The sequence below is a fragment of the Triturus cristatus genome, chromosome 8 (assembly GCF_964204655.1).
Source record: "Triturus cristatus chromosome 8, aTriCri1.1, whole genome shotgun sequence".
Classification (NCBI taxonomy): Eukaryota; Metazoa; Chordata; class Amphibia; order Caudata; family Salamandridae; genus Triturus; species Triturus cristatus.
Genome location: NC_140591.1, coordinates 253,118,126 through 253,143,714, shown reverse-complemented (window position 1 = coordinate 253,143,714; position 25,589 = coordinate 253,118,126). Strand labels below are relative to the sequence as shown.

At 45.8% G+C, this 25,589-nt stretch overlaps 1 protein-coding gene across 1 annotated transcript in view; it reads right to left on the bottom strand.

Moving 5' to 3' along the window:
- DYNC2H1 (dynein cytoplasmic 2 heavy chain 1) overlaps positions 1–25,589 on the bottom strand; it is a 1,714,832-nt gene that overhangs the window by 467,426 nt on the left and 1,221,817 nt on the right. The window contains exon 73 of the mRNA XM_085621461.1: positions 92–142. Within this exon, the coding sequence (XP_085477587.1) occupies positions 92–142 (51 nt within the window). The remainder of the gene's footprint in view (positions 1–91; positions 143–25,589) is intronic.

Here is a 25,589-nt window from a genome sequence, read left to right as displayed (position 1 = left end):
AAGCTTTTCTGACACATTTATTGGGCATTTTGGGGAAAAGAAAAATCATTTCCAACAAACAATAGATAGGAAAACATGCACAGGTACTTACAGATTTTCTGAACATATCTCCGATGATGACGCCTGTAAAAGCATCCCATTCCTAGGTGTCAACAAATAAATCAATATATAAATACAGCTGGCATAAAAGCAACCCAATTAAAAAACACATTTATTTGTAGTGTTGACAACAGTATGTGCCTTTTACAATGCATTTATGTCTAACTAGACTCATTTAGAGGGACAACTTTAACACTTCAGGATTGGAGCACAGGGAAGCATGTATACGGCGTATGGCCTGGGTGAAAAAATGAATATAAGTGCACTAAGACTCGGCCTGGGTGAATAAATGAATATAAGTGCACTAAGACTCGGCCTGGGTGAATAAATGAATATAAGTGCACTATGACTCGACCTGGGTGAATAAATTAATATAAGTGCACTATGACTCGGCCTGGGTGAATAAATGAATATAAGTGCACTATGACGTGGTCTGGGTGAATAAATCAAGATAAGTGCACTATGACGTGGTCTGGGTGAATAAATCAATATAAGTGCACTATGACTCGGCCTGGGTGAATAAATGAATATAAGTGCACTATGACGTGGTCTGGGTGAATAAATCACTATAAGTGCACTATGATGTGGTCTGGGTGAATAAACCAATATAAGTGCACTATGACTCGGCCTGGGTGAACAAATGAATATAAGTGCACTATGACTCGACCTGGGTGAATAAATGAATATAAGTGCACTATGACTCGGCCTGGGTGAATAAATGAATATAAGTGCACTATGACTCGACCTGGGTGAATAAATGAATATAAGTGCACTATGACGTGGTCTGGGTGAATAAATGAATATAAGTGCACTATGACGTGGTCTGGGTGAATAAATGAATATAAGTGCACTATGACGTGGTCTGGGTGAATAAATGAATATAAGTGCGCTGTGATCCGGCCTGGGTGAATAAATGAATATAAATGCACTATGACGTGGTCTGGGTGAATAAATCAAGATAAGTGCACTATGACGTGGTCTGGGTGAATAAATCAATATAAGTGCACTATGACTCGGCCTGGGTGAATACTTGAATATAAGTGCACTATGACTCGGCCTGGGTGAATAAATGAATATAAGTGCACTATGACGTGGTCTGGGTGAATAAATCAATATAAGTGCACTATGATGTGGTCTGGGTGAATAAACCAATATAAGTGCACTATGACTCGGCCTGGGTGAACAAATGAATATAAGTGCACTATGACTCGACCTGGGTGAATAAATTAATATAAGTGCACTATAACTCGGCCTGGGTGAATAAATTAATATAAGTGCACTATGACTCGACCTGGGTGAATAAATTAATATAAGTGCACTATGACGTGGTCTGGGTGAATATATGAATATAAGTGCACTATGACGTGGTCTGGGTGAATAAATGAATATAAGTGCACTATGACGTGGTCTGGGTGAATAAATGAATATAAGTGCGCTATGACCCGGCCTGGGTGAATACTTGAATATAAGTGCCCTATGATTCGTAGCTACTCTTCAACTATTGTCCAGCCGCACCACCATTCAGGCAGACATGGTAATCTCACACATTAACTGACATGCTGCCCCTCAACAAATGTACTTGGGAGGCAGTCCATATAGTACTGAACATGAATATTGCACAGGCGTCCTTATAACTACCACTTTATTTAGCAACTTGATTGAAAAACAATAATCCAAAACAGATGGATAGGCTAAAGTAACATTCCCCTTTATGAATAATATTCCTTCTTTCCATGTGTTTAAGTCTCACCTACAGACAGCTGTCTGGCGAGAGCTTCTGCAACACAAAAACATACACACACACACACACACGTAGACACACACTCTCTCTCTTTTAGACAGCCCCTTTCAGAAACTGGCTCACAGGATTCTCTATTAACCTTGGTATCTGCCAATCGCATATTACGGACATAAAATAATTTGGGGGAAAAAAGTATTAAATATTGTAGAAAATGGCCGTATTTTGCATGATATATTCCTGTTCTGTCTGATTTTGCTGGCTGTGGAACTCTGTGCCAACTACCTCTGCTAACCAGAAGTAAAGTGCCTCTGCTCCCGCTTTTAACAGGGTGAAATAGGCATAACCCTAATTGGCATATTTAGCTTACCTACAAGTCCCTAATGTATGCTACACGGTATACCCAGAACCTGTAAGTTAAATGCTACTAGTGGACTGCAGCACTTATTGCGCCATTCACTACAGTGGAAGCGCCAACATGGTTTCTGGCCTATCACTGTAGCCTTACTTCAGCAGTTTAAAAACTGCAATTGACCAATCATAATAAAATATTCTGTGGAAAATAGCAATTGAGTGTCATTCTGCATTGCAAGGAATCTCTGAAGATGACTGCAATATCTCCTCCGACTCTCCCTACATGGTCTTTTCTGTTGATGGAGTAGTTAGAAGGAAATAGAAGGTCCAATATGTTGTGGCACGTGCCATTAAACCAGGTCTTTGTTATAGTGTGAAATGTTGTCCACCACTTCCAGCTTGTGCCTCATTACTTATATATAGTTATGGAGCACACATTGTAAGGACGAGGTGACTGATTTGGTGTCAGGAGTGTCAATATATTTAGTCATTAAAGGAATATTGTTCCAGTTGTTGTGTGCCTTCTTTGATGTTAAGACCTACTCAATGAAATAGCTGAGATTCTCATTTCCTTCCCTTCCCCGTCACTCCCTCCGTCGTCCCTTCATAAAAATGTGAATGAGTGTATACATGGGGGGTCTTGGATTTGCTGCTGTGAGTGGGTGCATGATCTAACGATTTGTATGAGTGTGCTGGTGTGGGTGATTCCATTTATGGTGCACGCTTTTCACTGCATCTAAACTACATCACACTAATATGACAAATATCATGGTGTAGTGTCTACCTTCTGCAGGGCATAAGTGTTGTGGCTGGTTTGTAAATGAGTGCCGTTCTTTGATGGGCACTAGGTTAACTCACAGTAGGCTCCACAACCCGCAAGCTTGCTTAAGTTTCTTAGGGCCATATGTACAAAGTATTTTTGCGAGTGCAAAAAACCTTTTTTTAAATGTACAAAAGCACAAATTGCGTTTCGGTAACATTACTGAATCTCAATTTGTGTTAGGGATTCGGTATTTGGAAGGGGCGTGTTTACGGCGTACCTTCCAAATACCGAATTGCAGTGTTATGTATGAATGTTTTGCGATGAATTGCTGTTGCAAAACATTCAAAGGAGGTTGTAACCATTCGAAAATAGGAAGGGGTCCCCAAGGAGCCCCTTCCCTTTGAGAATGTAAAAAAAAAAAAAAATTAAGAGCAGGCAGTGGTCCCACAGACCACTGCTTACTCGTAAAAAAATGAAACTTCAAAATTTCATTTTTTCTTTTTAAACACATCCCATTTCCCTTGTAGGAAAATGGCTGCTATTGAAAAAAAAAAGTTTGCTTTATTAACAAGCACTGGAAAATGCATTAGGTTTCGCCTATTTGATTAATAATAAGATGTTTTTTTGTTGTTAGTTGTAGCTTGCTAGGTAGTTGTATAATATAAGTTACAGAATGTCTGTTAAAGTTTTATGACTTGTTTATGTAGAAAAGGCAATATATCGTGTATAGCGTGGGTAAGTATTTCTTGAAAAATTAAATGAAAGATGGAAATAATATAATTAATTGATATAATAGTATGTGTTTAGAGGAGTTTGGAAAACCACTGCACCTGCTAGGTGCAGTGGACTTGGTGCCACTGCACCTGCTGCTATAGAAAAAAAACAATGTCTCAACCGGTATTATTGAGAGAACAAATTATCAAATATGTACACCACATTACAAGAAAAGAAAGCAGGAAGACTCATAACTTGGTTTAAATGTGCTCAAGGCATCATATATTTGGATGAGTATAAGAAAGAACAATGGTTGTAGAAGGCAATTGGGAACAGTTGTATCAGCACTGTAAGCAATTTGAAACCCATTAGGAATCGCTATTTAAAAGATGTATGTTTTTTCTAATTGCGATTCGGTAAGAATCACAATTAGGAAATCATAATTCCATATCTTTGTACAATTGGCCATTGGAGACTAAAACTTCATGTGTGTCAATCACGCAAGCCAATAGCATAAATTTAATCATGCACTTGTAGCCATTTCAAATTTGTTCATGCCGATTCAAACAAGCATTGGCAGCGCTAGCAGATTGCATTTTTAAAGGAGAGATCTACTGGCTCTGCAAATGCCTGTTTCACTAAATGTATGAGGCATAGCTTACTCCAAAAGCAACAAGTAGTTTGGCATCCGGAGGTAATTATCAGCATTTAAAACGTATAAAAATAAGGCCAAAAGGACTTGGCTGGTTATGTTACCGTGAGACACCATGGGATGATGGTCCTCAAAATAGCTTATTTACAGCACTTTCTCCCCTAGTTTGTGAACTCTTGACTTCACCATCAATGGTACTTTGTCACTTTGGATTTGCACCAGCAAGTTAGAGCAGTCCTCAAATCTTTTCCTGTACATACCTTACAAAATAAACATCTCCTGACACCTAATCAGGTAAACCTGCAGCATGTGCACTAGTCATTCTCCAGTTAGCCTGTGGTAAGCCGATTCTACTAGAATTCTCCACAGCTCCCTAGCTACGATCTAGTCCATGTACATTCTGCATCTCATTTCATTTCTACAAAGAGAACAGAGACCATTTGATCATGTCTCAACAGTGCTAACGCGATTACATTGAGGTCCAGTCCAAGCCAGAACAATAAATTAAAATCTGCTGTGAGGTGTATAAAGATTTGCATCTGGGCACCCCGCCCTTCTCTCCAGGCAAAACCTTTGAGCATCTGTTGTGTGCTAAGGAACAAAGGTACACTTCAACTGGACACCCCAGTAGTCAAAATATCCCTGCCACTAAAATGGCACTTCATTGGTGCTGCTTCCATTCAACTGACCACACTTCCGCCTGTGATCAAGCCACAGCCAGAATATTTCTTTCACAAATGGTTGAAAACACACCTATTCCGATTTCATTTGAAGTGAATGTGTTTTATTCAGTTTGTTTCTATTTCCTGTCAGCTTCACACAGTTACAGTAACTATCTTCATTTGACTATATTTGCATTATGGTGAACTGTAACTTTTTATTGTTATATGTAATGAGTGCTAACACATTTTACTTACAGCAGTATTACAGACAAATGGGAATAAATAAAAGCAGATATATGGTGAATGTGGAGTATTAAAGTACTATGGTGTTCTGTCAAGGGAATCCAAATGGGTTGCTCTCAACACCATTCGAACGAATAAATGTATCTACATCTGGGTCACAGGGATATGAAAAGTGACAGAGGTGAAGGCTCAGGGCACAACATTCTCATGATTCCACACAGGGATGTCAATAGAACTAGCAGAAAGTCATGAGTCCATGGAAAATAACTAACTACAAAGTAAACCAACTTGCCTTTTGGAAATATCTTTTTAAAAACAAAATGATTAGCCAGTATTCTTTTATTAGACAGTCTGAAAATTTCAAACGCACTCTATTGAGAACATCTGTCACTCACTGAATACTATCTTTCATGAAGCAAAAAACAGATCTGATTAGCACAGTACTTTTCAAATCACGGCGAGACAGGTAACCAAATTGGCATGGCAAAAAATTGAAAACAAGCGTCAATCTGTAGGCGGCTACTGCTAAAATGGGGGGGGCTTGAAAACTTTCACAGTTAGGCCATAACAGCCCAGTCAACTCTTAAGCATCTCCCTAGTTTGCAGTCCAATGGGAAAATGCCAGAGTGACAGAACGGCCAATCGGGCCCTGCCTCAAGTCTTGTCGAACAGGTAACTTACCTTCGGTAACAATGTATCTATAAGAGACATATGTAGTTACAGATTCCTTACCTTTAGAATTACCCCTAGGCATCAAACTGGATCCAGAGATTTTTTTCATAGCAGTACACCGTGTTCGTCGTCGTGGTCGCCGGGATGACTTTGCGGTGTCTACTTAGATGCTGCCCCTGCGCGCTGACATCAGTTCTGACACGACTTTCCACTCCAGAAGCGCAGAGCCAAGCAAGAAACTGACCACTGGTGCACATAAGTAGGGCTCTGGAAGGGAGTCCCTATCCCTAGATATCAGTTCGCAGAGCAGGGAGGATGGGTGGGTCAGTTAGGAATCTATAACTACATATGTCTCTTACAGATACATTGTTACAGATGGTAAGTAACTTGTTCATCTGAAAGAGACAGTAGTTATAGATTACTTATCTTTAGAATAGATACCCCAGCAATGCCAACCCCGGTGGTGGGTCTGCGAACTAAGTTCACACCAGGAAGTCCTGGAGAACAGAACAGCTGATAAAGCCGTCCCTCCGGACTTGGCTGTACATGTAGTCATGTTTTGTGAACGTGTGCAGGGATGCCCAGGTGGCTGCCTGGCAGATATCAATCAGCGGAACTCCACGTCCCAAAGCAGTAGTGGCTGCAGTCACCCTAGTAGAGTGGGTGCGTAGTCATACTGGAGGTTCCTTTTTCGCCAAAGAATAGCAGATTTTGACGCATAGGACAACACGTCAAGAGAAGGTACGTTTGTGCACGGTCGACCTTTCTTGGTGCCCACATAACCCATGAAGAGTTGATTGTCCACCCGGGAATCTTTAGTGTGGTCAAGGTAGAAGGACATGGAATGTTTAGGGTCCAGACAGTGGAGCCTCTCCTCCTCTTTGGAGTGGTGTGAAGGCGGGAAGAAGGTGGGCAATGTGATGGTCTGACCTATATGGAAAGAGGTAACCACTTTGGGCAGAAAAGAGGGCCTAGTCGAAGGACCACTTTGTCCGGATGAACAGCAAGAAAAGGAGGCTTGGAGGACAGAGCCTGAAGCTCACTCACACTGCTGGCCGAGGTGATGGCAAGCAGGAAAGCAGTTTTTAAAGTAAGAAGATGAAGAGGACAATTATAGTAGTGGCTCGAAGGGAGCACACATAAGATAAGTAAGGACAAGATTCAAATCCCATTGGGGCGTTACGAAAGGAGCAGGAGGAAAGAGATGAGTAATCCCCTTTCAGAAATCTATTTACAATAGGAGACTTGAAAAGAGAAGGCTGATCAGGAAAGTGAAGAAAGGCCAAAATGGCAGAAAGATAGGGTGTCCAGAGCAGAGCTCTGCTGGGCCAAAGATAGAATGAAGAGGAGAACGTCTGAAAGAGGGGCAGAAAAGGGATCCACAGCCTTTGCTATGCACCATGCCACAAATTTGTTCCATCTACAGGCGTATACCGTTTAGTGGAGGGACGCCTGGCTGCCAAGATGACGTTACAGACTTCAGGAGGAAGATCGAAAGCTGTCAACTGTCGCAGCTCAATCTCCATGTAAAGAGGTGGAGGCTGGACAAGTTCGGGTTTAGGACCATCCCCTGCTGCTGCGACAGTAGATCCTCCCAAAGAGGCAGCCTGATTAGAGGAACGTTGGCCATACCCAAGGGCTCGGGGTACCAGACTCTCCGTGCCCGGTCTGGTGCCAGAAGAATATTTTGGGCCTAGTGGCGCTTGATCTTCTTCAGCACTCTGGGTAGAAGTGGTTCAGGTGGAAAGGCGTACAGAAGGCCGCAACTCCACTCGCGACAAGAAAGAGTCGCAGAGCGAGTGCCGCCTTTGAAACTCCAACGCACAGAACTTCTGACATAGCGCGTTCTCTTTGGTGGCGAAACAGATCTAACCTAGGCTCTCCCCACTGCTGAAAGAGACCTTGCACCATCTCAGAGTGAAGACGCCATTCGTGATCCATCATGCACCGGTGGCTGAGTTGGTCTGCCCCGGCGTTCAGGGAACCTTCCAGGAGCTGAACCCCCAGGGTCATGCCCTGATGTTCCAGCCATGTCCAAAGGTGAAGAGCCTCTTGACATAGGGTTCATGACACCACCACGCCCTGTTTGTTGCAGTACAACATGGCGGTGGTGTTATCCATGAACACCTGCACTACTCTTCCTATGAGAGAATGAAGGAATGCATTCAGTGCAAGTCGGATCACCCAAAGCTCCAGAAGGTTGATGTGGAGCCCGGACTCTGCTGGAGACCAGAGATCCCTGATCTCTGCCTCTCCCATGTGGCCGCCCCATCCCAGGAGTGACGCATCTGTTACCACTGTGAAATCTGGCTGGGGAAGGGAGAGGGATCTGCCACTGACCCAATCCTGGTTCATGAGCTACCACTGCAAATGATACTTCAGGTCCCACTGCAGAAACCACATGTGCCATCTGGCATGATCCACCAGCAGGATGCAGGCCATGAAGCCCAGCAGCCTCAGGGTCATTCTCACCGAAATCCGGGATAGAGGCTGCAACATCGGAATCATACCCTGAATATCCCTGACTCGCTGCTCGGGAGGATAAGCCCGAAACTGTGCTGTATTCAGAACAGCTCCAATGAAAAGGAGCTTCTGAGAGGGAATCAGGTGTGACTTAGGCATGTTGATAGTGAACCCCAGCGAGTGCAGGAGGTCTGCCGTAGTCTGGAGGTGGGAGACGACATCCAAACGTAATTACGTGTCCCTTCTAAAAAAACAAAGAGCGTTTTTTGGCAAAAGGCAAAAGGGAGGGGGGGATTTTTTGTTACTCTATGGTGGTTCTCCCTTCAGTGAAACTGCCACCGAGAGGTCCTATGTTCAATCTATAACCAACCCATTACCGTGGGTGGGAAGAGAAAAACACCCTATAGCCCCACTCAATCGAATAGTGACATGCTTCATCATCGCGCTCACCCCAACTCCTAAAGGTCGAGGTGGGCTTAACCGTGTTTCAGGGAACACTTATGAAAAGGAATATGGGGACGTAACTCTAAAGATAAAATATCTCACCCACTCCTCAAGTATCCTTTATTCATGGAGTGGGAGGGAAGGTAAAAACACTAAAGTCGGGTATTTAGGATGTGATGGTCCTATAACACTAAACTAGACACCAACATGTTTCAGCCCTCTCTAGTGGCCTAGAAAGTGGTCCTGGGCTTTTGTCTGGGTGGGATGCGAAGAGGTCACTTCCCCCAAAGACGTGAGTGCACTATAGGTACGCAATTTGTATATGGCACATTTAATAATCTTGTAGGAACAAGTCTAATACTCGCCGTTGTTTCTTAAGAGGAATTACTGCAGATGAGCTGCGTTTGCCGCCATAATTTTCGTGAACACCCGAGGGGCGCTGGTAAGGCCAAAAAGGAGCACGGTAAACTGAAAATGCTCGTGGCCTACAGTGAATCATAGATAACGCCTGTGGGCTGGCTTGGATATGGAAATAAGCATCCTGCAAGTCCAATGCTACCACCCAGTCTCCGGGATCGAGGGCAGATAAGACCTGAGCCAACGTGAGAATTTTGAACTTCTCCTTCTGGAGGAAACGGTTGAGGGCCCGGAGGTCTAAGATAGGACGCAGGCCTTTGTCCTTCTTGGGTATCAGAAAGTAGTGGGACTAACAACCAAGACCTACTTCTGGCACAGGGACCCTTTTGATAGCTCCCTTGTTCAAGAAATCTGCAACTTTCTGGCAGGGAAGGGCCAAGTGATCCTCCGACATGAGATCAAGTGTTGGTGACATGGAGGCAGAGGTAGTCTTGAAGGGGAGGGAGTAGCTCCTTCAGACTATCTGCAAAACCCACCTGTCTGACGTGATGTTTTGCCAGTGGGGGAGGTGATGAGGAATCCTAAAGCCCACTGGCCTCTGGTGGCCCTGATAGGTCAGACTAGAAAGGTTTAGAGGCTGCTGCAGGGGAGGTATGGGTGGACTGGCCCACCCGCTGGCCCCTGAACCGCGTCACTGGATTCCATGCCACGGCCACGTATAGACTGGGGAGCTTGCGTTGCCCTGTGGCTCGATTGGGTGGAACGTGGTGGGGCATCTCTTCCATAGCTATGAAAGGGGCAAAAGGCAGAATGCGTGGGGCAAGAGGTTGCTGCAAGGCGCAAGGATCTGGCCGTTGCCCTAGAAACCTTGAAGCTCGAGCGCTGAGTCCACCTTGTCACCAAATAGGTGACGGCCACCAAAGGGCATGTCCAAAAGGGTAAATTGGATAAACCCTGAAAAAACAGACGTCCTTAACCAGGTGTAGCGCCACAGGGCTACCGACATGGAAACTGTTCTGCCCAGAGAGTCGGCAGCATCCAGCCCACACCTGATGGTGAACTTAGCTCTCGACCCTCAGCAACTACACAGGTGAGCACGGCTCGGGCCTTCTCCGGGCACTGTGGCAGCACTTGCGCAACCGTATCCCACACCGTATGGGTATAACGGCCCAAGAAGCAAGAAGTGTTCCCCGACCTCAGCCCTAAGCTGGCGGAAGAAAACATCTTCTTTCAAGGTCCAGCTTCTTGGATTCTGTAGTGATGACTCCTCACACATATGATGATGTAGATATAAGTTTAATCTCAAACAGGTGCTGCGGAGCACTCCGCCTCGTCAGCTCTCCCCACACCGTTACAATACATTCAAATCCCCAACAATCCAAAGAGAACCCTGAGGCCAGAACCCTGTGGTCAGAACCACAAGACCCCAAGAGTTCCATGATACCACTACATTATCCTCTTCCTTTACAAAAGAAAAACAAAAGAGAAACAACAATAAAATAACTAAATAAAACAGTAGAAATATAAACCATTACAGTGAAGGAAGAAACAAAAATCATACAAAACACCTTAACGGTACTTAGCCGGAACAAAACGTTGTCGAGTACTCCTACGTACACCTTGTGTAACAGGAGATCCAGAAGGAGAAACCATTTGTTTGCTCACTGGATTCTGATCTGCACCATTGTTGATTTTAACCACCCTTGAAGCATTCCACCAATTTGTTAAATTAACCCTCACGGCATTCTTGTACACCTTGTCAACCGTGAAAGGTTCAAAATATTTTGAACTCCCTTTTTTAATGTGAACAGGAACCTTTATACGTACTATATCACCAACAGCAAAGGGATTAGAAAGAGATCTTTTCCTTGAATCAAAATACGATTTCTGACGACACTGAGCTTGAATTACATTTTTTCTCAAAACTTCATCCACATTTTTCAAATAATCCATTTTAACCCACTTTGACATCCACCCTGGACAAACCTTGGAACAAGACTTCCTTCCTCTTAGAAGTTTATAGGGAGAGACACCAGTAGAGGAATGCGGGGTCGTGCGATAGAACCATAACATGGATCTCACAGCATTTTGAACATTACACCTTCCCGCTAAAGCCCATTGGATACAATTATTGAGCACTCTATTCATCCGCTCAACTAATCCATTGGTTTGGGGATGATAAAGCGCGCTCCTGGCATGTCTAATCCCTCCTTGATGTAAAAATAACTCAAACTCAGAACTAGTGAATTGTACTCCATTATCACTAACAACAGTGGAAGGAAAACCTTCACGTAAAAAAAAAATATCCAACACAGGATGCCTTTCGGTCTGGCTTCTGCAGCGGCAGTATTTCAGAGGATTATGTCAAATCTTCTGAAGGACATTAAAGGCGTAATTGTATTCCAAGATGATGTTTTAGTTCATGGTGAAACTTGCGAATCGCATGATGAAAATTTGTTTTGTGTTTTGGAGGCTTTGCGCGATGGGGGTGTTGTTTTAAAGAAAAAAAAATGTGTTTTCAAGATGGAGAAAGTTGAATATTTGGGTCATGTTCTTTCTGAACACGGTGTGGAACCCAGACCAGGACTTGTGCAGGCGAACACAGTACCTTATCAAAACGAAGAATCTTCTACCTCGATTCTTTTTAAGTAGATGCACTAGCCGTTTCTGCTTTCGCTCAACTACTTCGATTATCCAGTTCCTTCGATGTTTTCGCCGCACGGGTTCTGCAGCACCTGAGCCAAATCGTCGCCAAATATTCTGTAGTGATGACTCCTCACACATATGATGATGTAGATATAAGTTTAATCTCAAACAGGTGCTGCGCAGCAGTCCGCCTCGTCAGCTCTCCCCACACCGTTACAATACATTCAAATCCCCAACAATCCAAAGAGAACCCTGAAGCCAGAACCCTGTGGTCAGAACCACAAGACCCCAAGAGTTCCATGATACCACTACAGATTCCCTATCTGGGGGAGCAGAAGGGAATGCGCCTTTAGAGGACGAGGCTTGGACCACCAAGCTCTCGAGGTTGGGTGTTGGGTGAGGAAAAGTGGGTTGCCCGGAGACGGGTGGTGGAGTCAGGCAATCATCCTGTCCACCGGAGCCCCTGTACTGGGCTTGGGCAAGTGCCAAGAAGGATGTCTGTGAGGGCTTCATTAAACGGCAGCAGTGGCTCCAAAGAGGCCGCAGCCAGCTGAAGCACCTGTCAGGAGGTTTGTCCTGACTGCCACCGTAGGTAGCTCGAGGCCCAAGGCCTCAGTCGCCCTACGCGACATCTCCCCATATGTTACTATGGGGAGATGTCTCACGTGGGAGGTCATTGTGTTTTGATATCATAGTCTCTACAGTTGTTTTGCAAGACAGACTTCTGAGCATATAGGTAATTTCACCTCCGTATTTTACTTGTAAATCAGTCAGACTGGGGAGAGCTGTGACCATAGAGGTAAGTCGCTTTTCACACCCAAATTTGCACATCCATCATCCAAGAGACAGGTCAGAGGAGAAGCATGAAGTGCATTGGCATTGGTGTGCTTCTGAACAACTAGGGCCCTGAAAGGGATAAGCCCTAACCCTAGAAGCCTGTCTGCAGTGCGGGGAGGATGGGTAGGTTGGTAAGGAATCTGCGGCTAGATCACGTCTCTACCAGGTAAGGTGTTACCGAAGGTAAGTAACTTATCCATCTGATACAGACATCTAGCTGCAGATTCCTTACCTTTGAACAGATACCCAAGCAATACCATCCCCGAAGGAGGGACTGCAAACAAGTTTAGACCACATAGTCCTGCAGAACAGCGCAGCCAAAAAGGCCATCCCTGTGGAATTGACTGTCCAGGCATTAGTGCTTGGTAAACGTGTGCAGGGATGCCCACGTTGCTGCCTGACAAATGTCGAGGATTGGACCTCCACGTTGCAACGCCTTGGTAACAGCCTTAGCTCTGGTGGAGTGAGCCATTAAGCCTTTAGGATGCTGATTTTTGGCCACAGAGTTGCAACTTTTGAAGCCGAGCATGACTCATCGCGAGATAGTCCTCTTCTGCACTGCATGACCTTTCCTCATTCCAACGTACCCCACAAAGAGTTGGTCGTCCACCTAGAACTCTTTAGGGCCGTAAAAGTAGAATGACAACGCTCTTTTTGGTTCCAGACGGTTGCGTCGCTTCTCTTCTTCAGAGGGATGCAGAGGAGCGTTGAAAGTGGGCAAGCTGGAAAGAGGTCCTAGGGCGAAGCAACAATTTGTAAGGGAATATTGTCAGGTACAGAGGCTTGGATGACAAAGTCTGCAATTCGCTCAACCTCCTGACAGATGTGATTGCCACTAAAAAGGCTGTTTTGATGGTAAGCAGCCAGAGGGGGCAGTTGTGCAGAGGTTCGAATGTAGCACATGGCAGGAAGGTTAGAACCAAATTAAGGTCCCACTGAGACATAATGAAAGGGGAAGGTGGGAACATATGTACAAGGCCTTTGAGGAATCTATTTACAATAGTTGATTTAAATAATGAAGGTTGGTCTGGCAGCCTCAGGAAGGCAGAGAGGGCTGAAAGGTACTCTTTGAGAGTCCCAAGTGCAGAGCCCTGCTGGACAAGGTTCATAATAAAAAGCAAAACTTGAGAAAGGGAAACAGAAAGAGGATCAATAGACGTTTATGTACGATATTTTACAAATTTGCTCCCCTAGCAGGCATACACGCCAAAATAACATTGCAAATTTCCTGAGGAAAATCGAAAGCTATCAATTGCCGCTGCTCAATCTCCAAGTAAGAAGGCGTAGAGTTGACAGGTTCAGGTGGAGGACCCTACCCTGCAACAGAGGCTCCTCCCAAAGGGGCAGCCTGATTGGAGGATCGATGCTCATTTGGAGAAGCTCAGGATACCAGACTCTTCTTGCCCAGTAAGGAGCCACAAGAATGACTTGGGCTTGGTCGCTCCTGATTTTGTTGAGCACTCTGGACAGGAGTGGTATGGGTGGAAAGGCATATAGGAGGCCTGAGTTTTACTCGAGATGAAAAGTGGCTCTGTGCAACGTCACTTCACCCCTATTCACCCGGTTTCTGTGATGCAGGTTTCCTGGTCCCTGGGGCATCACGGGTGGGGTGGCTCTCCAACCATCTGTCTTCCAAATGTTTTCTTGGGGGTCTTCCGGGAGGGGTCCTTCTTTAAAACTACAACCACGACTTCTCCATTGACTTCCATTGGGGACGCAGCTGTGTTTTCCACTCTACACACAGAGTCCGTGGGATTCCTCTGTACTTACCTTGGGTGGTTCCTTGTGTCCCCTGCTCCTTTGAGTCTGTGGTCCAAGTCCCGTTTTTCCTTTGCAGTTTGCAGTCCATTTTCTAAATACATGGTTTTAGTGTGCTACTTACCTGATTGTTGCAAAGTATTCTTGTGTATTGTGTTGATATCTCCGGGTAGGAGATATACCAATGTGTTAGTGATAGTGTGTGTAATAAATAAGACCTATTTTATTTTATAAACACTTTGTGGTTTCTTTTCATTTAACCTACACTATTGATTAAAGTTGGCAAAACAAGTTGTGTTACACTCCCTCAAGACAAGCCTGAAGGCTGCTCTCCAGCTTTCAAAGGTTATCAAAAACTACTAAAATTACCATAATGGTTGTCTAGATTAGTGCAGGGTGCATCACTTATATAAGTATGCACCACATACAAAGCCAGTCTCCTACTTGCTGTTTTTGTTCACTCGCGAAATCCGGAGAGCTGTCACAGGGCTCAGGGCAGCCCCTGTGTAAATCTGTGAATCTTGCTGCTAAGTACATGGGAGGCTACGCTGAGCAGTGGATCTGCAGATTTGTGCAAAAAACCCAACCAAATTTGGTTTCTTTGCAGGAAACATGTAAAGGGTTAAAGAAATACTGCCTAAAAAGAAAGATGAAAGGAAGCCTGTGATTTGTTAACTAGAGTGGCATAAGTTAGAGCACATGGTGATTGGTAGCCATTTTACCTGCTTTTCTACTGAGAGAGAAGGTGGTTTGCAGCAGTTCTAAGTGGAAATTGTAATTGAAAACAGATGCTACCAGGCATAGAAATAAAACTGAGAGAACAGCAAGGAGCTTTACAGGTATGTTAATTAGGTTGTCGTACATAAAAGTATATTTAGAAAAACAATAGTGGGTGAAAGTAAGGTGAAAGAAAATGTGGAGCTTCTAGACAGTATACTAGAAGGGAAAATAGAAGGCAGCTTAGAATATTAACTAAAAATATTAAGCAGAAAAGGAGAAGGAGGAATTGCTATACTGAATGAATATTACTTTTATTATGCCAGTAAAAATGAATGTGTTTGAAATCAGATGTGGGAGCTTGCTTATGGTATGTAACTTAATAGTATTTAATTTGCATACACTCATACATTCAGGCAGGCACTTACAGACCCACTTACACTCCTACAAAAGCACTTATGAACCCATCACGCATATAGCCAGACAGTGACTGCCACACTCACTCACACACCAATAAGACCATTCAGACACCCATTTACTTACCGGTACGTCCACGTTTGAGTACTAGTTTTCACTTACAGTCTGGGAGGACATCCACAGAATGCTATTTGCACCACAGGAAGAGTTTTAAAAGGGCTACTTCAGAGCTCTTAAGAAGGGAGAAACCTGATTGTAGTTGACCTTAGAATCAGGGCCCCTTAGGAAACTAGTTCTGAGAAGGAGGGAAAGGCGTAGAGAATGACTGGGTAATGGTTCCAGAGGAGAGAGGGGATCCACCACAGGAGAGTTCCCGACTGGATTTGATGCAGAAAGTAGTGTCTTCTTCCAAAGCCAGTCCCCTGAGGAGGGCAAGCACAGACAGGCTGAGAGGGACCTGAGGTTGAAGCTGGCTCAGGAGGCTGCTGAAGAGAGAAAAGCTGAAGCTGATGGAGCCTTGGAGAAGGAAAAGGTCTTGTTGGCTCATGAAGTGACTGTCAAGGAGGTGGACTTGAAGGCCAAATAGCTGTTAGAGTCTAGCAAAAATGTTGGGAGCAAAACTACTGTGTCCAGTGCAGAACAGAGAGTTCATATACCCAGAGACCTGATGCCTGACTGTAAGGAGGGCAGTGATATAGACAGGTTGTTTCAGGCATATGAAGTAGTTTTTGAGGTACAGATGATCTCTGAGGAGGTTTGGGGAGCTGGCCTTTAGAGTCATATTCTTGGTGATGGAAGGGATGCCCTAGTAGCCTTAGAGGAGGGGAAGAGGTTCAGGTATCCCATTATGAAGGAGGTCCTTGTCAGTAAGTATGAATTTACTCTAGAGGAGTGCATGTTGAAAAACAGGGGCAGTCCTCGGAGGGTTTTGTGGGGTACTTTTGAAATGTTTGTAAAAAGGACTGCTGTATTTAAAGAAGCTTTTCCTCACAGTTGTATACGTTTTCGTTTTTTCTCCAAAGAGAACTGGGAAGAAAGAACTGGCTTCAGACTGAGAAACATGAATGTTCAACGGGGAGCCAAGAAAATAATTAAATATGTCTGCTGACAGTACTTTGGACATGAATGTGAATGGTAATGTGGTACTTTTCCTCAGTTTTGGATTGGTACATGTAACATACTGTTCTAGGAAAGAAAACACAGGCTCATCTGCTTCTGTTCCAAATGAAGGTACATCTTTTATCCACAACAACATATGAATATGAGGAGCACCTCTTGCTTGGTACTCTTTTTGCATAAAGAGATTAGTAATTTCTCCAAGAAGGGGATTTTTTTGTTGCAGATGAAGGACAGCATACTTTCAAATATGTGCTCAAAGCACCTGCAAACATTTGCCAGATCCAAAGAGCAAAATTTTCTTGGCATCTTGAATTTGATGTATTTAGTTAGAACCAAGTTTTGTGGGATTTTGCACAATCTTTGTGATTTTGTTTTTCCCCACTTTTCATTGATGATCTTTTCAACAGTACATCACTTTTGGTGTATGAGTATAGAAACTGAGAACAGTAAAAAAAAAAAAAAAGGAAAAATGCACCTACAGAAGACATTTGTATAGTGTGGAGCATGTGGCATTTTGCACAATGAGTAAGCATCTCACTTAAATTTTTGAAGGCAGTATTATAATGACTGAGCTGGTGGTGGTTCTCCCAAGGGTACTGTGCAGGTGGACTAACCTGCTGCACCTACTTTGTAATGCATGATTTAGTTGCGGCCCCTTTCTAGAATTGTTTCTAAGTGTTTCCACACAGAATTTGTCCATTGTACATAATGCTTTGTAGTGCCCCTGGATAACTGCTAGCTGCAAGTATTGCAGTTCAGATATTTATCTATAACCTTTTTCCCCTTCATGGTATTGTGAGATGCTTCAAAACATCACTTTGTTTTGTGCTTCCTGAAGTACTTGTGAGCAAAATTGTATTTGTAAATAGTGAAATAAGTAATGCTATGTTTATTTGTTAATTGTTTGGTTTAAATAGTTTTGCAATGTGTTAATAAAATGTATTTGTAAAGTTATAAAGGAAGAGTTCCTTACCTTCGGTAAAGATATATCTGGTAGAGACACAGTCTAGCTGCAGATTCCTTAACTTAGAATATCTCCCCAGGCGTCAGACTTGATCCGGAAAATCTTTTTTCCCCAGCAATACCTCTGCACGCCGGGAGGTGGCGTCGCCTGGCTCCGTCCTGACGTCGTCCGCGGAAGTGACGTCAATGCGGCCATATAAGCCACTCCTGGCGTGCTGACATCAGTTTTCTATAGGAAACTTTTCTGTGCCACAACGCGGAGCCATGCAAAAAACTGCGATAGCATAGGAACAGTATGTGTTAAAAAAGAGCAACATCGCTGAAAAAACAACGATAAGTAACATGACAATGAGAGAATAATCATTTGGATGAGAAACAATAGGAAGTAGAAAAGCACCCAGTACCCGGAGGGACCGAAGGGACCTAAGGGAGCTCACAGAGCACTTGCTGCAAGCAAGGGCCCAACAAATTGCCAAGTGGTGCCCCACCTCGAGGGTGGGGCAATGGCTGCGGCACAAAAGACTTGACAAGCCAGGCACAGCTCGTCACCACAGAATGGAAATGAAAAGAACCACAATATCGAAGCAACATGATGCAAGACAAGTGACTAGGGGTGAACGACCACAGGAAAGTTCACTACACACACCCTCCAGAGATGGAAAAACTGCAGCACCAAAGAGAACCCAACCCAACCGACTGCCATAGAAAGAAGGAGGCACAGGCTGGGGCGGGAATAAAGAACAGAATAACTGCACACATGAAGAATACAAGTGACACAACATGAGAAGGCAGTGAAAAGTAAGACATTAACCACCCAAAAACGTGGACGGAGAGGAGAGCCAAAGGGCCCCACGGAGGAGAACACACCCTACCCCAGAGTGAGGTGCGAGAGCACACCTCCAGAAGACCAAGGCAACCAGAAGGTGGGGGCTAGATGGAAAATCACCATATGAAGAGGCCTTCGCAGAGCGGGGAGGATGGGCGGGCGTTAAGGAATCTGCGGCTAGAGTGTGTCTGTACGAGATATATCGTTACCGAAGGTAAGTAACTCTTCTATCTGATAGAGACATCTAGCCGCAGATTCCTTAACTTAGAATAGATACCAAAGCCATACCACATAAGAGGAGGGTCTGCGAAACAATCACCAAGTTCCAGGAGAACCTATTCGTCAACTGCTGATGAAATACGGTGGAAACCGCAATGCCAGGACAATGGACATCAGACTCATGACCCACCTTAAGGAGCATGAACAAGGGATGGTAAAGACACCAAATCCTACGAGGGGCGGTGAGAGACCTCTGTCACCCAGACACAGACGAAAGGAAAACAGAACTAGAAGTTCTGTGCTAACGTAAGAAACAATGCAGTGAGACCTTCAAAGAAGGATCCCAGCACCGATCCCTATAATCAAAGAGAAACGAAGTTCCAAGGGTCAAAACAACATGACAACGGTAGAGCATACCGCCTGAACACATACCACAGTGGAAGCCACGAGAAACAGGGGACAGTCGGAGACTGTCTGCCCAAGAACAGGAGCCACAGCAGGAGGCCCATGGGTGTAAGAAAAAACACCATAATTTGTACCCCCTAGGACATGTGACAACAGTGGCAGGGCCGGACCAAGAGCCTAGTGCCAACAGAGACAGAGTAACCACCACTGAGCAAAAGCTCAGGAGGTAGGCATGCAGCCAAACTAATTAAAAGGCACCACAGTGAGTGGAGAACCTGCAAAGCTATGAACACATAGAGGACACTATCCCGAAGGAAGAGTAAGCAAGAATATCTGACACTAAGTCAAAAAAACTTAGTAAGCGAGCACCCCAGCGGCGTGTAGAATCCACGATATACACATAAAGAGGCAGGAATGTCGCCACACGTACGTGGAGTGACGAAATCCTAATTGGGGAGTCATGCAAGCAGTACCATGGCACAGGTGTGCTGCATAACAGGTAAGAATGCAGCAAAAACAAGAGGTCCCCGAGGGGGAAGAATCCTAGTCTCCTGTGAGACAGGCGGAAGAACAAGTTACTTACCTTCGGTAATGCTTTTTCTGGTGAATACAGTATCTGCCTGTGGATTCCTCACCTTATAAATATACCTGCGCCAGCATTCCGCTGATTTTTTCCCTAGCGCTCCACTCGCGGCTCCGCATGACGTCACCGGAGCCATAAGAGAGCCTCGTCGGCATGATGACGTCAGTTCCACCCATTTTTTCCGTGCCTCCGAGGAGAACAGGTGGACCAACAGCAGATTCAAAGTATACACAGTACACAACATTTGAACCAATATACAGAGTAAAAAATCAAAGAGGAAAGCTAAAGAACATCAGCATTTCCTATAAATGTACCAGATAGAAAGAAGATACAATGTAAAACAACAAGCCAAATAAGGCATCCTTTTAGGTATGCAAAGGTGGACAACGGGGAGGAGGGTGGGTCAGTGAGGAATCCACAGGCAGATACTGTATCCACCAGAAAAAGCGTTACCGATGGTAAGTAACTTGTTCTTCTGATGGATACATCTGCCTGTGGATTCCTCACCTTATGAATAGATTCCCACAGCAGTCCCACTCCCGGAGGAGGGTGTCCACCTTTCCTATACCAAAAAGTCCTGCAAGACAGAGCGCGCAAAATAGCCCTCCCTCCTCATTTCGGAATCCAAGCAATAATGCTTCGTGAAAGTGTGGAGGGAGGCCCAAGTCGCTGCCTTACAAATGTCCACTACAGGAACACCTCTGGCCAAAGCAGAGGTGGAAGACTTAGTCCTAGTAGAATGAGCCCTAATACCCTCAGGTGGTTCCTTACCAGCAAGGGCGTAGCAGATCTTGATGCACATGATGATCCACCTGGATAGAGTGCACTTGTGCACAGCTTTGCCTTTTGAGTGTCCAACGTAGCCCACGAAGAGCTGATCATCCAAACGTAAATCCTTTGTCCTGTCCAAATAAAAGCTCACCGCTCTTTTAGGGTCCAGATTGTGAAGTCTCTCATCCTCCTTGGAAGGGTGAGGGGGAGGATAAAACACAGGGAGAGTTATGGACTGCCCCAGATGAAAAGGAGTGACTACCTTAAGCAGAAAAGCAGCCCTGGTCCTGAGGACCATCCTTTCAGCATGTAAGGTCAAAAACGGGGGCTTCGAACTAAGAGTTTGAAGCTCACTCATCCTCCTTTCTGAGGTAATGGCTACAAGAAAGTCTGTTTTAAAAGACAAAAGTCTCAAAGGACAGCTATGAAGGGGTTCAAAAGGGGAACCCATCAAAAAAGTCAAAACAAGATTAAGATCCCACTGGGGCATAATAAAGGGAGTAGGCGGAAACCTATTGGTAAGGCCTTTGATAAATCTCAAAATGATAGGAGCCTTAAAAAACAGACGGCTGATCAGGAAGACACAGGAAAGCCGATAAGGCCGACAAATAGCCCTTAACCATGGCCATAGCACAGCCTTGCTGAGCCAAGGAAAGAGCAAACTGAAGAACATTGGACAAGTGGGCCTTTAAAGGGTCAATGGATCACTCTCCACACCATTTAACGAATCTTGACCATCTGTAGGAGTAAATGGACTTGGTGGAGTGTCGCCTGGCCAATAAAATAACATCCACCACATCAGGCGGGAGAGAGAAGGAACTCAAGCTACCCCGTTCAATCTCCAGGCATGAAGGTGCCGGCTCTGAAGGTGGGGGTGTAGAACCTGCCCCCGCGATTGCTAGAGGAGGTCTGCCCTGAGAGGGAGACGAAGCGGAGGGTGCGATGAGAGGTGAAGTAGATCTGTGTACCACAAACCTTCTTGCCCAATCCAGGGCGATCAATATGACTTGGGCCCGGTCTTGGCGAATCCTCAGAACCCGAGGAATCAAAGGTATGGGAGGAAATGCAAAAAGGAGTTGAGAGCTCCAACTCAACTGAAAAGCGTCCCCCAACACCCCCTGCATCGGAAACTGGAGACTGCAGAATGACGGGCAATGCGCGTTCTCGAAAGTGGCAAACAGGTCCACCCGAGGAGACCCCACGACCGGAAGACGTGTCGAACGACCTCCGGATGAAGCCTCCACTCGTGGTCGGCGGAGAACTGCCGACTGAGACTGTCCGCACGCACGTTTAACACCCCGGCCAGATGATTTGCCATGAAGCAAATCCGATGTTCCTGAGCCGAGGACCAAAGCCGCAACACCTCTCTGCAGAGACGGTACAACCCCACTCCTCCCTGATTGTTGACATACCACATCGCGGTAGTGTTGTCCGTCAGGACTTGAATCGACTGACAGTGAAGGGAAGGGAGGCAGGCCTTTCGTGCCAAACGTATCGCCCGCAATTCCAGAAGATTGATATGAGACAATCTTTCCTCTGGAGACAAAAGACCCTTGATCTCCAGATCCCCCTGATGAGCACCCCACCCTAGGGTAGAGGCATCCGTTATCACTGTGGCTACCGAGGGAGGAAGATGGAAGGGCTTTCCTTGAGACAGATTGCCCTCCACGCTCCACCAAGACAGATCCGCCGCAGCTTCTCTGGAGATCCTGACTGACTCCCTGAGATCTCCGTTGTGCTGATACCACTGCCTGCGGAGACACCACAGGAGCGTCCTCATGTGCCAGCGTGCATGGTTGACCAACAGAATGAAGGAGGCAAACAGACCGAGCAGGCGAAGGACCTTCAGAACTGGAACAACCGCTCCATTGTGGAATAAAGGGATCATCTCCTGAATGTCGAGAATTCTTTGTGGAGGAGGAAATACTCGACACACAGTAGTGTCCAGTACCGCCCCTATGAAAACGTTGCGCTGACAGGGCACGAGGTGAGATTTGGGCACATTGATTGAAAAACCCAAGTTGAATAACAGTTGAGATGTTACCCGCAGATGATGAAGCACCATCTCTGGCGACTCCACTTTGAGCAGCCAGTCGTCCAGATAGGGGAAAACAGGAATCCCCGACCTTCTGAGATGAGCTGCCACCACTGCCATTACCTTTGTGAAGACTCGAGATGCAGTAGTAAGACCAAACAGGAGGACCGCAAACCGATAGTGTTGCGACCAAACCGTAATACGGAGATACTTCCTGTGCGACTTCAGAATGGGGATGTGAAAATACGCATCCTGCAAGTCGATCGATACCATCCAGTCCTCTTGCTGCAGCGCCAGAAGAACCTGAGCAAGGGTCAGCATCTTGAATTTCTCCTGCTTCAGGAAAAAATTAAAGACTCTGAGGTCCAGGATCGGACAAAACTTGCCGTCCTTTTTGGGAATCAGGAAATACCGGGATTAGCATCCCTGACCACTTTCCTGCTCTGGAACCACCTCTATCGCACCTTTTTGAAGTAATGCAAGAACCTCCTTCTGCAGAAGAAGCAAATGGTCCTCTGAGCAAAAACCTTGGCAAGGAGGGTAAGGAGGAGGAAATTCCCGAAAGGGAAGGGCGTACCCATTCTCCACAAGGTTTAAAACCCAAAGGTCTGTCGTGACCGATTTCCAACCTTGCAGAAAGTGAGACAGCTGACCCCCTACAGGACCCACATGATCCAGGATGGGGGATCTAGGGCTGCTTTCCTGCGGTACAGAGGGAGCGGGGGAGGCAAAAGAGGAGGAGGAGAGATTGCGGGCAGAACCACGTTGGCGACCTTTGGCTCTTTCTCTATAAGATTTATAGAGCGGATTTTGCTGCTGCTGCTGAGGTTGACGGAAGCTGCGAAAGGAAATCCTTCCAAAACCTCGATATCTCTTGTAGCCGAAACCTCCTCGACTGGGTCTGCAACCCCAAGGATTTCGCAGTGGCCCTGCTGTCTTTAAACCTTTGTAAGGCCAAATCTGCTTTCTCCCCAAAGAGCTTTGACCAGTCAAAGGGCAAATCAACAAGAGTGGCCAGGACATCAGGGGAAAATCCAGAAGAATGAAGCCAAGCCTACCTTCTTGTAGCTATGGAGGAGCCCATAACTCCGGCAACTGAATCAGCCGTATCCAGGCCTGATTGAATAACCTGTCTAGCCGCAGCCTGAGGGTCTGACAGAACCTCCATAAAGTTTCCCTTCTCTTCATCAGGCAACTTGGGGGCCAATTGCTTTGCCAAGTCCATCAAAGCATGTATGTAGCGGCCCAACAGACAAGTGCCATTGGTTGATTTCAGGGCCATGCTAGAAGAGGAGAAAACCTTTTTAGCTGACTGTTCCATTTTCTTTGAGTCCCTGTCAGCTGGGGCCTGTGGAAAAGCACCTGATGATTGCTTGGAGCAGGATGCTTGTACCACCAAACTCTCTGCAGATGGATGGGAAGACAGAAAATCTGGATCCCCGGGAGCAGTCCTATACCTCCTAGCCACAGCTTTGGAAACAGCAGGTGAAGAAAGTGGTTTGCGCCAAACTTCAATGATAGGATCCAAAAGAGCTTCATTAAAAGGTAACAGAGGCTCAATTATGGAAGAAGGAGGATGCAACACCTCAGTCAACAAATTTGGTTTATATTCAGCAGTAGGTAACTGCAAATCTAAAAACTCCGCAGCTTTCCTTATCACCAAATGGTAGGGAGCTACCTCTTGAGGAGGTGAAGCCCTTGTAGAAGAGAGCTTCTCCAATCCAGTCGCCTCTTGAATTCCCTCAAATTCATCCAGAGACTCCTCCAACTCGCCCTCCTCTACATCCTCTCTACGGTACTGCTTCTCGTCTAAAAGCCTCTGAGCCTCTCTACGTGAACGAATCCGTGGACGCGGCGCCGGTGGCGCCATACACAGTGCCGACTGCTCCGGAGCCAGCGTCGAGGGAGGCTCCGATGGAGGCACAAGATCCACATGAGACCGAGAGGAAGGCTCTGCAGACAGCGCCGAAGATTCTATCAACGACGCTGAGATTCTCGGCGCCGGAAATTGCCATAATGGCGCCATCGGCATAAAGGGCATGAAGGTTGCCTGGGCATAGTGTTGTGGCACACCCAAACTGAATGCCAGTGGACCCACGGGACCAGAAGGTGCTCCGGATGGGAAAGCCGCCCTTTGAAAGACTGCGTACATGGCATTTAAAAAATGCGACAGATCCGCCCCTGGAGCCGGGAATTGAGGATATGCATTAGAACCAGTATCCAAACGGGGAGTGTCCGATGTTGGAACGTTCGGATCCACTGCCGAATCCACCGGTTCAATCTCAGGCACAGGAGAAGATGGAACATCCTGAACCGGCTTGGCGTCAGAAGCTGGTGAATCCCTCACCGCCGGAGACTGCGCCGGAGTGCCTCTAGGCGAAGGAGACTTCTCCGGAGTCGCACGAGGAGAAGGAGAGGGCGAAGGAGAAATGAAGTCCTTACAGCGACATCGATGAGAAGGCGATCCCGAAGCCTTACCCTTCGTCCAGTGGCGCCGAGATCCATGTCTTCTCTTTTTCTTGTGTTTTCTCGACTTCGACGTATGCGAAGTCGATGACTTCACTTTTCACGTTTGCACCCTCTACCTTCTTTTTTCGCCTTGGCCAGAAATAACTTCGCTTCCCTTACCTTAAGTACTTTGGGGTTCATCTTCCTGCAACAGGAACAGTCCTCCACTTCGTGATCCGACGATAAGCACCACAGACAATCTTCATGGGGGTCAGTGATGGACATGTGACCCCCCACATTCCCTACAGGGCTTAAAACCAGACTTCCACGAAGAAGACATCACTTCTAGCAACAATTAACGCTAAAGAAACAACAAAGTAACTGCACAAATGTGGAGAGTGCTAGAAAACCGTTACGCGTCTACGGCGCGGAAAAAAGGAAACTGACGTCATCACACCGACGAGGCTCTCTTCTGGCTGTGGTGACGTCATGCGAGAGGAGCTGACGTCCTCGTCGGCGTGGAGAGCTATGAAAAAATTCCACGGAATGCTGGCGCTGGGGATATTCATAAGGTGAGGAATCCACAGGCAGATGTATTCATCAGAAACATAGACCACAAGACTAGCCATAAGAGATTCAGAGAAGGCACAGACAGAAGCCGGGTGTCAAAAGTCTACACTGCCA